The following is a 17,585-nucleotide window of genomic DNA, read 5'->3' on the forward strand; positions in this document are numbered from 1 at the left end:
GATAAAAGCAAATGCTTGCCATTAAGCACACCCTTCCAAATTTCACAATGAGTAGTGAAGAAAAACTCCATCCAATCCATCAAAAAAAAAAAAAAATATTTTGACTACAAGGAAAAAGCAGCACTGTACTGTTTCTGTGACTATACTGTATATGCGCAATTTCCCTCATTTTTTTCCCTGGCTCCCATCTCCCCAAACACATCTCTTATTAACCTAATCCCCTTGGAGTTCCAGCAGTGATGTCACACCAAGCTCTTTGACTGGCATCTTGCTGTCTTCTGAAGGAGTTCACCGCTCGACCATCTGAGAGGACTATTGGATGAAGTGGCTGTTACAAGCATTAACCTCTACGTTTCGTTATATTCCATGGGGGAGGGGAACACCAGAAGTTAGAGAACACAGAGTAGGGACACCAAGAGCCAAATACAGTGTAGTATGTACTGGTAGTTGAGATGAAGTATGATAGAGTAATAAGCTATACTCACAAAGCAGGGTAACCTCAAAGGCAACCACTGTATAGGCAGGTTGGGAGATTAGACCTGGCCCCACTCAGGATTAAGAAGTCGCTCTCCGTAGATGAGGAGGGTGGACTTAATTTAGCGTAGTATGGATACAGAGGCGCCAAAAGGATAAAAGAATCTAAAAAGTTTAAAACATGATGAGGCAGTGGTGGACTTACCTCCTCCAAGCAGACACAAAAATTGCCAATGTGTTTGTCAAATACAACAAGTTTATTTACATACTCCGGGGGACATTGCAACACGTTTTGCTGGTTTAATCCTGCTTCATCAGGCAATCACAACAAAGCAATAGCTGTAAACAGAGATAATTGGCTCAAAACACATGTGTAATTATACAATCGTTGATTATAAAATATATAAACTTAGAAATAAATATCAAACATTAGTTTGCACAAAAGCAACCCTGACTCACTCAGCATCACTTTGTCTGCTTGGAGGAGGTAAGTCCACCACTGCCTCCTCATGCTTTAAACTTTTTAGATTATTTTATCCTTTTGACGCCTCTGTATCCATACTACACCAGAAGTTAGAGGAACATGGTTAAAGATTATCAATAAAATACTAATAATTCCATCTTGCATGGAAATTTAAAGTAAAGCTGTGAGCCTGTAAAATGAAAAAACAAAAAACAAAAAAACATGCTTTGAAAATAAAGAAAATGTACATAAACTTTAATTAGAACTGCTCTAGCATAGTGTGCAGTATACTGTAGCTTAGCTGATAGGGCAGCAGGGGTTAGTGTAGTCTTGTTTGTAGTGCAGCTGGTCAATGTAGCTTAGAAACAGCTTGGGGAGGAAAAGGTCCATAAGACGCCCCTGACTCATAGATGCAGCAGGTTTAGTATTTTTTTTCCATATTTTTACTCTCTAAATCCACATCGCTTTATATTCCAAAAAATACAGTGGTCACACAAAAAAAAAAAAAAACCTTTCTACTGCATTTCAGACTGCCACAAAAGGACCTGGGTAAATTATTTTAGTAATTTTCTTGTTGACACAGGTGAGAGTGTGGATAAGCACGAGGCTGGAAATCATTCTGTCGTGCTGACTGAGTAAAATAGAAGACTGGATGTTTTAAAAGTCATTGTTCTTCCTCTATTAACCATGGTTACCTGCAAGGGAACATGTGCAGTTATCATTGCATTTCCTAAAAAGGGCTTCAGAGGCAGGGATATTGCTGCTACTAAGATTGCACCTAAATCAACCATTTATTGAATAATTAAGATCTTGATGAAAAGATAAGTTGTGAGGAATGCTTCAGGGTGGCCAAGAAAGTCCTGCAAGTACCAGGACCTTCTCCTAAAGATTATTCAGCTGTAGGGATCAGGGTGCCTTTAGTGCAGAGCTTGCTCAGGAATAGCAGCAAGAAGGTATAAGTACATCTGCACACACAGTGAGGCAAAGACTTTTAAAGGACATTCAAGAAAGGCAGCAAAGAAGCCACTTCTCTCCAAGAAAAAAAATCAAGGAAAGGCTGGTATTCTGCATGCAAAAAAATGTACAGGGATTGGACTGCTAAGGACTGTGGTAAGTTATTTTCTCTGAAAAAGCCCCTTTCAGAATTTTTGGGGCATCTGGCAAAATGATTGTCCAAAGAAGACAAGATGAGTGCTACACTCAGTCCTGTCTCATGCCAACAGTAAAGCATCCTGAGAACATTCATGTCTGGGGCTCCTTCTCATCCAAGGGAATAGGCTCACTCACAGCCACGAGTAAAGCATGGTACCAAAACATCCTCCGATGGCAACTTCTTCAAACCATCCAAGAAAAATTTAGTGAAGAACCATGTATTTTCAAGCATGATGGAGCACCGTTTCAAAAGGTCAAAGTGTGATAACTAATTGCCTTGGGGAACAAAATATTGACATTTTGGGTCCATCGCCAAGAAACTCTTGAGGCCTTATTACAGTTGAGAACTTGTGGTCAATCCTCAAGAGGCATGTGGAGAAACAAAACCCACAAATTCTGACAAACTTCAAGCATTGATTATGGAAGAATGGGTTGCCATTAGTCAGGATTTGGCCCCAAAGTTGATTGACCGCATGTGAGGGCAAATTGCAGAGGTCTTAGGAAAAAAGGGCTAATGCTACCAATATTGACTCCACATAAACTTGATGTAATTGTCAATAAATGCCTTTGAAACTTATGAAATGTTTGTAATTATACTTCAATACACTACAAAAAAATCCAAAAACATTGCAGCAGCAAACTGTGTGAAAAACAGTATTTGTGCCATTTTCAAAACTTTTGGTCATGACTGTAAGTCGTTTTTTTTCCTCCTAGCTGCTAATGTCTTTTGCAGATTACAGTATATTGGTGTTGTACCCTCATTACCGTCCTTTTAGTACATACATTTTATGTGAACACTGTGCATATTGGTTTAACAATACCCCTTTCTCATTGATCTGTTCTTTCTTTCGACAAACAGTTTTCTTTGCAATTATAAGGAAATCAGTTAGATTAATGTTTTTTTCCAAACTGGGCAGAAAAAGAAAGCGAGAGAGTGATTCTTATTTCTCTTATTAAAAGGATGCAATTTTTTGTCATGCAAGAGGAATATAGAGATTGTGGTATAATCTATCATCTGGAATTGTGTTTTTATTGAATGCACACCTTACTTTAATAACTAATGCTTTGCTACAATATAGCGTGGAGCTTCCATTTTTTTTTCAGGCCGTTGATTAATGTGCAATCTCTAAGTTAACCTCTCACAAATGTAGTACTGGAAACTGAACAGCTGATGAAAAATGGGATATTTCATCCGTTGAAAGTTAAGCCAACCACACACTATACAACTTTGTTTTAAATTGGCAATCTGATCAACATCGCCAATAATTAATTATCATTGCGTGTCTGTATTCCAATCGTGATGTCGGTCATAAGCACAAAAATCCACTGCGACTTTAACCCAATTAGTCTTTTTGTCTGATCGAATGTCTAATTGGGCAAAAAAACTGTATAGTGCATGGCTACCTTTACATGTCAAAAAGATCAGCTTTTCTTAAGGCACAATTCACTAGATTTGAAGAGGAACTGTAGTGAAAATAATACATAAAATTGCTCATTTTTTACAATATTTAATTATAAATTATTTAGTTAGTGTTTGCCCGTTGTAAAATCTTTCTTCACCCAGATTTACATTTTTAAATTTATTACAGGTGGAAACTTCTTTAGTTCTGTCAGGTGATCTGTATGGAATGTTTGTTTGCTGAAAGTTCTATGCAAGAAGGGAGATATTGCTTGCTTGACAGCTAGAAAAAAAATGTTATTTCCCACTATGCAGCAAGGTTCACAGGGGAAGATTTATCAACGCATTACCGGTTTTTCTACTTAATCTATGCTAACCAGCAGGGAGAACAGTTCTGCATGATAATAAGAACCTTCTTAAATCCTAGGTAATAGTGGCAGTTTAGCATGAATTTCTAGAGCTGCATGACAGTTAAGAGAAGTGCAAATCCATCCCGAAACTGGCGCAGATTAAGAAGTGCATCTACAGATGTAGAACTGCTTGCTAGACATGATTGCAGAGTGCAGGCTATACATGATTTGTGATGTGCTCCTCCCACCTGCTGAATTTCTCCTCAGAGCCTGCTGCTATCAGTACAGCAGGTGTGTTGGTTACCTCAGCAACAGCAATTCCCCTCACACACTGCACTGTCTGAGAGACCTTCCTAGCTCCTCCTATTATACAACAGTTTTAGAAGGAATCTGCACTATCTAATGATTTCTTAAGATGCCTGAGACAGTTCTGCATGGATTTCTAAAAACCTACTAAAATTTTGTCTCAGACACTCTTGATAAATCTGGCCCACAGACAGCAAACTGTTAGAACCATGGTAATGACATCACACTGTGGGAGGGGTTTCACTTCAATATCAGCCATACAGATGCACCTGATGATTTATTTGAGAAAAGGTAAAGATTTCTCATGGGAAAGGGGGTATCAGCTATTGATTGGTCCCAATGTTGGTTCTAATGTTTAATTTTGGCCCACTTTGTATTTGAGTTTGACACCCCTGATGTAGATACTCTGCTTCTCCATGTCATACTGTCACTCGACCAACTGCTAAAAGCTGGCAAATGGTAGCAGTTGGTTTCATGGCACTGAGATTTGCAGTAAATTTGGGAAAAATTGATGAGTCTATAAAAAAATCGATTGGCTGTGGGTAGATGTTTTTTGTGTGTGTGGATGTGTGTCTCTGACAATGAGACTCTTAGGCCGCACTATAAGTGCTTTTGTGAGCAATTGCGTTTGATTAGCGCTTGCTGAGCGCTTGTTAAAAAATTGCTCCTATTAATTTTCATAAAATCGGGATAAAAATAGCGTAAAAATTGCCACGATTGCTGTGGTCGCGGACGCGGAAAAATGTACGCGATCCCAGCAATTTTTATGCGATTTTATGAAAGTGAATGGGAGCAATTTTTTAAAGTACTCAGCAAGCGCTAATCAAACGCAAGTGCTCACAAAATCGCTTATAGTGTGGATCTGACCTCAGGGAAGATGCTGTATTCAAAATAAAACTTAAATAACAAGGTTAGCTAATGAATCGTGCAAAACAAAGTGTGTGCGAAGAGAAAACTATTATTTACCCATTTTGAACAACAAGTGAACTTCAGAGTGTTGTGTGATCCGGGGTAGCTTGTTCTGCGATATTCAGGAAAAGGCTGCTAGACGACTCCAATGAAGAAAGACTCCGATAGCATCAGACATGCCTCCTCCGTCTATTATCAACACAATGCTCCTCTCCCACTCTCATTGAGGAATCCTAACACCTCCGCGTAGTCGCAGCCGCAACAATGACAACTTTATCTGCACCAGTCCACTTTCCCTGGCAGCATCATTATGTAAAGAATAGGAAACTGTTGAATGTGGCACGTCTAATATATATATATATATATATATATATATATATATATATATATATATATATATATATATATATATATATATATATATATATATATATACACACACACATACATACCGGTATTATTTATGTTCTGTATAACTGCTGTTAATAAGGATGTTAGGAGGATGACAGCAGCTAAAAATGTCCCCATCCCTTTATGAGTAACAGTTATGAGTCATAGAAAGTTTTAACCTTATTAAAAACTGCCATTTTCACTTGCTTCTTTTGTCCTTAAAGAGACACTGAAGCGAAAAAAAAAAATATGATATAATGAATTGGTTGTGTACTATGAATAATTACTAGAAGATTAGCAGCAAAGAAAATATTCTCATACTTTTATTTTCAGGTATATAGTGGTTTTTCTAACATTGCATCATTCTCTAATATGTGCAGATTATACAACACTCAGCATTCAAAATGATTCTTTCAGAGCAGTCTATGAAGTAATGACTTCACCTCTAGCAGATAAAAAGAAAACAGTTCACTTACAGTTGAGATAATAAAAGTCAGATAACAGCCCTCTCCATGACTAACTTAGTCGTAGAGATTAATGGCTTTTTTGCATAGAGATAACAACTGGAGTTTCTTAGCTCTTCCTGTACTGGAAACAATTAGACTGATGTATCTGATCTTAATGTTTTATTTCTTAGCTGTACTACACATACAAATCATAATATCATCATTTTTTTTTCGCTTCAGTGTCTCTTTAACATTTGTGCTAGTTGGCCAATATGTATTAGGTTTTTACATATCAGACTGAATGCAATTCCATCGCATTTTTTTTTTAATTTTTTTTATTGGAAACAGTGAAGTTGGATTTATCAGAGCAGTTTATACTGTAGCGTAAAGCAAAACTGTTAGATCACATAAGATGACCACATCACCCTGCTATGACTGGTACACTTTCAATAGGGCTGAATGGAGCTTAGTACGAACTGTGGCACCTCAAAGTCGTCTTGAACAGCAGCTCACCTTCCGTAAACACGCTCGACCGTCGTCATAAAAAAAAAGCTCCATCTCCATTCCCAGAATGACCACCTTCTAACTGAATGTGAGAAGATTGTCTGGACAACATTTGGCACATATTTATGTCCACTTGTCCTTGGTCCTAATTCAATTCACTTTTTCTCATATGTTTTTTCCTAGGAGAAAATGTTTCATCTTTCGTTTAAAATAACTTTTTAGCACTCTGCCATTAAAACAAACACTGAAAAGTACATGAAAATTTACTGTCAAAATTATTCTCCGTGTTTTCTTGCTTGCTGATGGCTGAAACTGCATTTTATTGATAAGGTGTAAAAATATCACCTAGGAGAAAAAGTGAGTTGAATAAGGGCCCTTGTTGGAGAGACAAACTTCATGCAAATAAAATCTGGAATTTTTGAGACTATAGTATGTTGTATTCAATTATAAAAATAACTGGATGTGAGTTCATGTTATATCATAGAGAAGAAAAGCAACCTCAGCTCTAACAAACAACTGAAACCCTGTACATAGGTCATAAGGAGAAATACATAGTTTCCTAGAACAGCCCAAGATCGGGTTTGCTATTAAATATACTACCTTTAAAAGAGAGAAGCCTCAGGATCGTATTGAGACTTTCCTTGGTCAGTAGCAGCCCCCCAATGCTGAGCGAGGCCCCTCTCCACATCGGGGCCGCGCAGCTTTTCTCCTTGCAGTCATGGCTGCGCAAGAAACTGGCGAGAACGGCCGTGCATGTGCAGTAAGACGGAGCCCACCATAGGCAAGCGCAGGGGGGGGGGGGATTACAGCTGCCCAGAATCCCCCCTCATACTAGTGCCAGTGCAGAGTCTGGGGACAGGCACAAGCTGAGACACCAGAATATCTGCAGGTATCCTGCAGCTCACAGCACTGCCCCCTTTCTTTCTCTGCTACAGTTGACTTTGGATGGAGCAGCAACGTATGTAAAGAGCATGGAGCAGCAGCGTGTGTAAAGAGCATGGAGCAGCTCTGAGGCATGCTGTGTTAATGTTTCACTCTCCCCTTCATTACCGTTTCAGCTGTCCTCATTATTATCTGTATCCAAACTGTTCCTGATCGATCCCGTTGTCGATCGGTCAGACGGGAAATTGCATTATGTGTACCCAGCATGATGTCCTACCATTTTATTATACTGTATTGTGCGAGGCTGAGGGAGACCCTTCAGGAATACCCCCCTTGAAAATCCTGGGTTTGCCCCTGCCCACGGCTCTGCACTACTGTGCATGTTTGGGTGGGCACGAACATCTACAGCGTGGCCAAGAACGCGGAAGAGGAGCTGCGCGTTCAGCAACAGGGGAGAACAGAGCAAAGATGGAAGCCCCAAAAGGATCCTGAGGATTCCCTCTCTTTAGGTATAAATCTACTTTTGTACCCAAGCTTCGGCTCGGGTACACTTTGAGGAATAACTCCACAGATGACTCTAACTCTCTTTTGTATATTATATTATACTATAATCCCAGTTTTTCTAAATCCAAAGTGAATGTAGAATGTTGCAGATTATTTTACCTGAGATCTCTCCCTCCCTCCTACAAAATGCAAATTGCATATGATTGAAATTAAATGCTACAAAAATGTCACCGACAATCACAATTGGATAATTGAAGGAAACTTCTTCGTGGAATGTGTGCTTTTTACTCTCCTTCCCATTTGACTGCTGCTTTTTTCTTTCTCTGTATTACCAAAAGATTTATGATAAGCAGATTAGATCAGGACTAGAGAAAGTTGCTTAGTGAAAAAATATACTTAGAAAAAAAAAACTAGCTGTGCTTTGCTCTGACACTGTTTTTTTTTTTTTTTTTTTTTTAGAAGGAACAGAGGGAGAAATTGATGTTAGACAGCAGGATTATTGAATAACAATCGTCTGTATAATATATCTTTCCACCTTTTGTGTGAGGTTCTCATTACGCTGATTTCTGAGACAATTCAGAATGTGCTGCTTGTTGAGCTATGATGTAAATTGTCGTTGGCCTGCTTGTATAGTTTGTCCCCAGTGGATTTTAGGGGAACTTGATTGTGAGCTCTTTTGGTGCAGGCACAGTTGAGAATGGGAAAATCGTATGAAGAGCTGTAAGGAGCAATATATATTTAAGTAAATCACCTGCACACATATACCTGCTGGACCAAGTTACTAACACCACAACAGCACTGTAAAAGATAAATATTAAACAAATATTTTAGTTTTACGTTTATATGGACTTGAGCACAGCACTTGGTAGATTCTATAGTTTGCTGTTTTGGTGTGTGTGTTTTGAAAGCTGTAGATCTTGTCTAACATCTGCCTTACAATCCTATAGTTCCAATTGATACCACACATGGGATGAAGATGCTGTATGTCTTTGTCGATATAAAGATGGACACCTCCCACTTTGTGGACACAATTCGTTTCAACTTCGAACTAGGAGCATCACTCGCCTTTGTCAGCACTATCCAGTTTGTGTCTGCACTTCAGGTAAATCTGAGTTTAACTTAATTTCTAAAGGTTATAAACACATGCTGGAGATCTGGGTCTCCACCAACCGCATAAGTCGCAGCAGGTATTTAGGGATGAAATTAGAAGTGCAAAAACCTCTAAAACATTTTTTTCTTCTCGAACTATCTGCATCAAGGGTATAAAATCGGCTGCTTGAAGTCAATATTTACACTAGACGTTCACAGAAGTGTCATATATGAAGGAAGCAAGAAGTTTTAAATCAAGATGATACCATTTATTGGCTAACTAAAAAATATGAAGGAAGTACATAAAGAAAAAAAAAACTATGTGACCACTATGAGCAAGGTGAGGAACAGAAGCACAGAGATTAGGCAGTAAAAACAGAACGATTTTCATGTTCAGAGCATAAGACAAATAACCGTTTCAAATGTGAAAGAGACGAGCAGAGATGCAGATGATTTTATACCTATAATTTTGAGTAGCTCTTCATTAAAAGTGAAATGCTACCCCACTTCTGACCAGAATTTTAATGCATATCATGCTAATGTCCCATAGAATAACGCATCAAAATTCCAGTGACTAGTCTGAGCAGGGCCAGACACCAATGCCACAGCCTCCAATGAGAGGTGAGGGTACGTCATACATGAGTACAGTTGTCTGGAGATAATTCTGTTCAGTAATTCAAAGTAAGATCCATCCCTGTTGACCAATTACCACAGTGTCTAAAATGTTTTGTAACCAAATTCTATATATGGAACTATGCTGCTAATTTGAATGTAGCTTGTTGTGGATTAATTTTGTAGTGTTTGTTTGTTTTTTTAGTGGGAGGAAGGATATGGTTGTACATATAATCTTCTTGACAACATGCAAATGTATAGATGGAAAAATGAGATGCGAAGGGCATACCGTAATTGATATCATTTTATTATTTAAAAAAAATGTGCAATAAATTATCATATTCAAGCTAAGAAAAATGAAGAATGTAAAGGTTCAATAGTATGAAAACTGTAAATTTAAAAATACAATTGTACACATACCTATAAGATGTAATTATTTATCCTAAAAGATATGTATAGTATATTCTACTTTGGGACAAACAGGCAAATGTATTTTACATTTTATAGTTTTTTAAGATCATGTTCTAGGTTAGATAATTATTTGTTAATCTCTACATTTATAGTAGAGCATCTGTGGTAATAAGAAAAAAAAACAAATTAATGCTGAACTGTACATAAAAATGCAGTTATCGGTTAACTTTTTTTATTTTTTACCAAAACCCTGTTTCTTTTGCACTGTAATAGGTGGAATTCTTTCCCAGCATGTAGATAGGTTGGCCGCTTTCTGTAGGCATAATCATGTGACCACAGCCCAAGGTTAAAAAAAGAAAAAGAAAAAGGGGGTTAAAGCTTCAAAATAAAAATTCCTTATTTCAACGCTATTTTTTATTCAAGCTACAGGGTTGCTGGATACACTACAATACACTAACATTGTTAAAATACACAATTTCTGTTTAATTGTAGATATTCAGAGTAATGTAGATGGGCTGTGGCAGTGTCGCAGATGAGTCTGCCTGTTACCACACTGCATATTACTTAGACTGTGAAACCAATTTTTTTTTCATTTATGCGTAATTCCATTTCTGTCCCAGCAAAGACTTTGCCCTGCGTCTTTAATGTTGTCTGAGAAAATAACTATCAAAAGTAAAAAAAGAAAAAAGTGCAGAGGAAGGTTTACATTTAATTAAATCTAACCTATTTTCAAGGGCATAATTCTCCTGCAGTGTTCAACAATTTCAAACTTTATTGAAACCACATTATTGTGCCATAACACCTCAATAACACAGCTTAATATAGCGTTGATGTTTGGAAAAGGACTGAAGACAGCTAATATAGAACCTCAGACCATACTTCTTATTATAAGCAGATCGTAATTGATGCTAGGTAAACAGAGAGGACGGCAGGTTAACCCACGCACTGAGAGGAGCACGTTTAATGTAGGTTTTTAGCTTATTTACCATTGATTCTGCCCCTCCCCCATGGCAAGGAGATGGTTAAAGTGTGAGCTGCATCAATGTAGATACATTATAGGGACATGAAGGAGAAAGCATACAGACCTTCACATCTGAGCTTGCCATACAGTGAGCGTTTAATGATTAATGTGTTCACAAAGAATATTTGTTCAAGCCTTTGGAGGCAGCTCAAAACCAAATAAAAGGGCCAGTGAAAGACATGAATAAATGAACCAGGAGACAGCCAGGGCCAAGTTTTGTCAAGAGCACTAAGCTCATAACACACAAAACCTTAAGGCCCAATCGTGTTACATGCCTGCAAGGAGGCTTCTGACACCGTTAGATTCTTAATGGCTCCGTGCTGTTTAGTAAATAAGGACCTTGATCTCGGGCATACTAGCTAATCTATCAAATGAAGCCTTTTTTCAGGGATTCAGTCTTCTTCATCAGGCTGGCGTCCACTTTGATATAGTGCTGAACAAATCAAACGGCCACCTGGTCTATCATAACACAAAGGTCAGGAATTTCCTCTATTTTATTGTATATCAAGAGAAATAATCAGTCCCATCCAAGGCATTTGTCAGGGAGTCGGGAAGAAGAAAAATTGTCTGCAGAAATACGACCTTTCCAGATAGTTATTGTAAAATTACCGGAGGGGTGCCGAAAAAAAAGGAAAGCCGTAAAGTTGCAGGACAAAAAGGCCACCCCTAATTGTTTCTATATTTCGAGCTTTTGCCTATTTAGGATAAAGATGAGCTACCGCTGTGGACGTGATGCTCATGTCCGTGCGGCATAAATGGTTAAAGGAATACTATCGATTGAAACGACTTTTTTTTTTAATACTCTATATTAGTGTACACATTACCGCTAGTGCTAGGAGCACTTTATTTATTCACCCAGGTCTCTCTCCCTCTATCCCTGCTTAAAAATTCATTTCTCACACAGCTCACAAATATATTTTACTGTGCCACTCACAGCATGCAGGAGACATGAGGAGAAATGGGCTGATCTGAGGTGGTAACAGGTAACTAAATGAGCTGTAATATTGCTGGAATATAACTAGCTATAACTGTGTTTATACTCAGACTGGTTGCCTGGCTGCCTGCTTGTGATGATGATTCACTCCAGGCTGCATCCACTTTACAAGCTGCTGAGAAGGACAGACCACTGTTTACAATTAGCATTATTAGTATCTTTATCAGTCAAGAGAAGCAAAGATAATAAACACACATTGCTAGAATCTTTAACCCCTTACCACCATATCAATAAGATTCTTTCAGCAAGGTGATAATTAAACTATAAACTGAGGAGTTAATAGCAACTCCCCTGTGCAGAGATATGGTCTAGCCCTCTGGGAGCCATCAGTATTAGATACATTTTGTATCTAAAACTGACAGAGGATTTTACAGCTGAGAGGAACAGCTGTGTGAGGAATCAAATTTCTCCTAGTACTTGTCCTAATGTGTGCTACAACATACAGCATTTAAAAATAAATGCATAGATCGATAGTATTCCTTTAAGTAAGGTTATAGTATGCACACAAAATACATGACTATAGTGCATTAAACGCTCAAATGCTTTGTATAAATTTGCATGCACTTGTAGTGGATGTAGATAAGTTCCATTTAAACAAGTTATTTTAGCACATTGGTGAGTGTTGTGCTCTTTTCTCATGTACAGTGATGCTTGAAAGTTTGTGGACCTTTTCAAATTTTTGTTATTTTATATGAATGAGACTTCAGCTGATATTCAAAGTAGTCCTAAAAGTAGATGGAGAAAATCTAGTGTAATAAATGAAACAAAAATAATTATATTTGGTCATGTATTTATTCCAAATAATAAAAAGGTCCAATAATATATATGTGTTTAGAAAACATAAGTGCTTGGTGCTTATCAATATTTGATGTGACACTCTTGTGTAAACAGCTATGTTTTGGGGGGGGAGAGCAATGGCTCCCTACTCGCTACTCTGCCAGGGCTTTGGAGCTGAAACAAAAATCATCCGACAATGAAGTCATCCAACAAATCATGGGGTTCCCCCAGCGAAACTTGATGGGTTCTCCCAAATGTTCGCACCCTTTCCCTTGCCTCCCCATGGTGCCCTTTATGGGTCCATGAAACAAGTGTGGCCATCATGATTTTCACGCCCATAACAAGTGTAGCCACAAAAACACCTGATCTGGAGTATAGTACCCTGTGTCAGAGGAAAGGAAGGTTATTAGATGGGGCCCTCACAGCTCTGTGCCTCCTGCAATTGCAGTGGCTGCTTCCCTTTGGATACTCTCCTGGGTCCTGTCCAAACTTCTTAGAGAGAGGGTCTTCTAACGTTAACCAGCTTAATGGGCATCAACAGCTCTATTTCTCAGTTCCTCAGATACCTACTTTGTTTAAGCCACGAGAAACACTCACAACTGTGTTGTGTGATCAGGCTTTGCTGGATCCCACATACATAGAAATAAAACTGTAAAAGTAGAACACTCTTACCTGATTGTCATCCCACTGACTGAAAACACCAGGCCATGATTTCACCTTTAAATCGTAGGATAATCCTGATTCAAATATTTTTTGCCACGTACAGATATGTTATTGGATCTTTTTTTTTCTCCATTTGTTATCCAATAATTTTTATTCCATGTGTGTAACTAAGATATCTTCCTCAACTTTTAGTTTCAAATAGTTTTATTAGAAATAAAGTCAGGTTCAGTAGATATATAAACCATCCCAATGGGACAAATCGTAAATATAGCTTACACAAAGATTTTTTTTATCAAACATACATGCAAAAAACAACACACAGCTCTATGGTCATAAGACACAAATGGTGTGTGCAGAAGAAGGTCATAGAAGACATTGCAGACTGGTAATATAAAACATGCTAATGAAAAAAGTCTTATACTGTAAGAGCACAGGAACGCAAACCGGGAAGGTCTGTGCTGGCCAACCAGGGCTGCCAGGGTTTAGTAAACACTTCCATTGTGTTACTAGAAATTGCCAATAGCCTCTCTGAGATGAGGATATCTGTGACAATATTTTTCGTAAGCTCAATGGAAAATGTAGGCTGAAGCCATTGTCTAGCAATATGCAACCTTGCAGCCTCAAAGAAATGCTGGGCTTCATCTACTTTTAGCATTTTTTATAAAAAATTTGAAAAAAGTTCACAACGTAAGGAGGTTATTGATAGCACATTTAAAATGGCACAGATCAATTGATCAAATGAATATCACCAGTCCACCACCATAGGCTTGACCTAATCGTTCTTTCTTGCCTTGTCCATGATAAGGACATTCAGATGGTTCAAGTTGATTATTTTAAAGCCTTATGCTAGGAAACCACTATGCAATTTCTGGTCAGATTGACGTGTTGAAACAATAATTTTCAACACATCCAATTGACAAAAAATAGAGACACACCTTATTTGACAGTAAACCAGTCTAACAGTGGCGTAGAGTGACATAACAATGCATAATTGCTTATATAAGGAACACGCACCTTGGGAAGTAATTATCATGGAAGTTAATGTCAAAGTGGGTAAGATGAAAGATTTAAACAACTTTGAATGAGGGGTGATCTGCGGTGCAAGAAGAGATGGTGCTAGCATCTCTGAAAGGACTACTCTTTTAAAATTAAAAATGTTTAAAGCGATAAGGACTATTCTGGTTGAAAAAGGCTGGTGAACGAGAGAGGGCAACTACACAACAAATTCCAGCTGAATTCAATGCAGGTGCATCACAAAGCATTTCTCCATGCTCAACAAGATAGACTTTGCAAGGAATGGGCTTTAGCAGCAGGAGACCATCAAGGGTGTCTTTGGTATCACAGAAAAATAGGAAAAGTTGCCTGTTGTAGGCCCATGCCACTGTGCTCAATCAGTCTCAGATTGGTTTGAGGAACATCAGAGTTTAACCTGCTTCCATGGCCAGCTCCGTCCCCTGACCTCAGTCCTATTGAGTATTTGTGGGACAGTTGAAAGATCACTTTAAAGCTTGGAAACCCCGCCATCCAATCTTACTCAATTTAGAGCTGCCATTATGTCAGCATGGGCCAACATTGCTCAGCAACTATGTCAGCATCTTGTTGAGACCATGCCAAGAAGAATATTGGCTGTGATCAGAGCTAAAGGTGGACCAATGCATTATTAGAGGGTGTCTCTGATTTTTGGGCGACTGTGTATATTACTGAATAACATCTGCTTAAATAAGATGCCAGTCACATAGGGAGTACATTGCAAACAGGAGAAAAAAAGGAGATTGAGAGCCCAATATGGTGTAGTATGTTTGTAAGTCACAAATAAACACAGTATATAACTTAAGGCAGTTATACTCACAAGAGTGGGTTACCACACAGGCAACCACTGTATAGGCGGGTGGGGAGATTATGATCTGACCCCACTTGGGTTTAAGAAGTTGCTCTCTGTAGACGGGGAAAAAAGGGGTTACACCTGGGGTGGACTGGGGTGGACTAGACTATGGGTAGAAGCTTGAACAGAGGCACCAAAATAGGATAAAACAGTGTTAAAAACCATTTAAAAGAGGAGGTAGTGGTGGATTTACCTCCCCAGTAAACCAAACAGACACATACGAAAAAATTGCATTTAATAGGTACTCCAAATTGCAACGCGTTTTGCAGGCACAATCCTTCTTCATCAGGCAAATCGAAGAGAACAAAATTGGGGAGAGGAACAGAAAATGAGTGTCTAAGAACCCATACATAGTGTTAAAAATATTTAAATAATTGCATATGCCCATATAAAGGATAAAATAATACCCTTTAATAAAAATAATAAAAAAAATATTTTTTACCCTTTATAATGAGCATATGCGATTTTTTAAAAAATATTTTTAATACTATGTATGGCCCTTAGTTACTCATTTTCTGTTCTACCCCCTAGTTTGTTACCTCAATTTGCCTGATAAAGCAGGATTGTGTCTGCGAAATGCGTTGCAATTTGGAGTACCTATTAAATGCTGTTGTTTGTATGAAATAACAGAATTGTGTCTGTTTGGTCTACTGTGGAGGTAAGTCCACCACTACCTCCTCTTTTTAATGGTTTTTAACACTGTTTTTTCCTATTTTGGCACCTCTGTTCAAGCTTGTACACCATAGGGAGTACATTGTTTTCAGTGAGTCAGAACTGACCCAAAAAGTGATCCACCATAAGGCTGATTGATCTATTACATTAGAAGCTGGTTCTATCTGCAGTTATGATCCTTTTTTATTAGCCAGTGGCTTCATAGTGGTATTGTGTAGAGAGTACCCCCTGATGTATCTTGATCAGGGGTTCTGGGTGCTGCCTATAGATAGAAAGTGGCATTGACTGTTTATGGTTTTTGGCATAAGCATCATCTAGCACTGCAGAGAGAAAGCAGAGCTTTCATATGTAATACACAGATATGGCACATATAAAGTTACAAACTGTACTTGGAAACAAGTTTTTAAACAAAGTTTTTATGAGCTTTCCTCTATGGCATGTAGATGCCTAGCACCACACTAGACAGTGCAGGAACAAATATTTTGTTGCAAGGGATCATGATGGAGTCATCACACTACTCCCAAGAAGATTTTATTTGCCCTCAGTCTGCTGTAGGTTACATGCAGGTCACCATCCATGTCGATTTAAAGTATACTGGCAGAGACTACAGGCAAGCCGGAAGCAAAGGTTTTTTTTGTGAATTCATCTCTTGCTGGCCTTAAGAAATCAGTTTCACAGTTTGAGGCATGATCCTGCATTCGACCTGTAGTGTTGGCGTTTTTCGTCTGCAGAGCATAATACGAGGACATTGTGATCATTTTGTTGTTTATTTCCCTGTCCTCCTTGTCCTCAACCATCTGTTTTTGAAATGGATGTTGACAAATTCTATCTGCTGAGCAGTAATCGCTCCAACATCACTCTATAACTCTTTCATTTTTCATAGTACAGAGGAGAGGGAAGAGGAAATTGTTTACTCATTTAATCACGAAGGGAAAACAGAATCCTTTGATCTCTCATTACACCATCCCACATACTGGAAGCCGCCACAGCTAAAAGACTAGTTAAGTCCCAGGATTCTGCCACTCTCAGAAAATTAGCTGTCCCTTTGGAACAATTAAGGGGATCCTGGAGAAGATGGCCCAATCATGTCAGGATTCCCTGCCCCAATCAATCCTAGTCTAACTGTTTATTCAGTTTTCTGTGTCTTTTCCACTTCATCATCCTCTACTGGCTTCAAATAACCATTTGGCTGTGAGGATGTGTATTATAAGAGCTTCATCATGCCAGCATCTCGGCCTTCGGACGGTTTCTATCTTACCAACGTGCGCGCCTCTATTATCCCTTTTATTTTGTCCTCTGAAATCAACGGATGAGTTCTGTTATCTGTTTTGAACAGCAATTGCAGAACTATCACAACAAGTTGATGGATGCTTCTTGAATTCACTGGGCTACCGTGGGGAATGGCAATGATCAAGAGAAAGAAATATGGCCGAGTTTAGGGTCACAGTTAAATTTAGAAATATGGTACAGTAAGACACATTTCTGATTTTTTTTCCTCCCTGGCTGGAGTAGATTGAGTGGGCTGAGCTGATGTGCTCCCAGAGAGAAGGGAGAATTATTTCTTTATTAACTTTGTGTCTTTACCTCAAGTTCTTTCCAAAAGTGTGAAGAATTTGTACTTTTGTGCTGTACTTTACCTTTGCAGTGGAAGTTGTGACTATACCTTTAACTATACCTTTGCAGTG

The 17,585-nt window shown here is 38.5% G+C and overlaps 1 protein-coding gene across 1 annotated transcript in view; it reads left to right on the plus strand.

Moving 5' to 3' along the window:
* The window catches only part of DPH1 (diphthamide biosynthesis 1), a 426,157-nt gene that overhangs the window by 259,924 nt on the left and 148,648 nt on the right, over window positions 1-17,585 (plus strand). The window contains exon 5 of the mRNA XM_068270081.1: window positions 8,727-8,881. Coding sequence (XP_068126182.1) covers window positions 8,727-8,881 — 155 coding nt within the window. The remainder of the gene's footprint in view (window positions 1-8,726; window positions 8,882-17,585) is intronic.

Source organism: Hyperolius riggenbachi, chromosome 2 (genome assembly GCF_040937935.1).
Source record: "Hyperolius riggenbachi isolate aHypRig1 chromosome 2, aHypRig1.pri, whole genome shotgun sequence".
NCBI lineage: Eukaryota > Metazoa > Chordata > Amphibia > Anura > Hyperoliidae > Hyperolius > Hyperolius riggenbachi.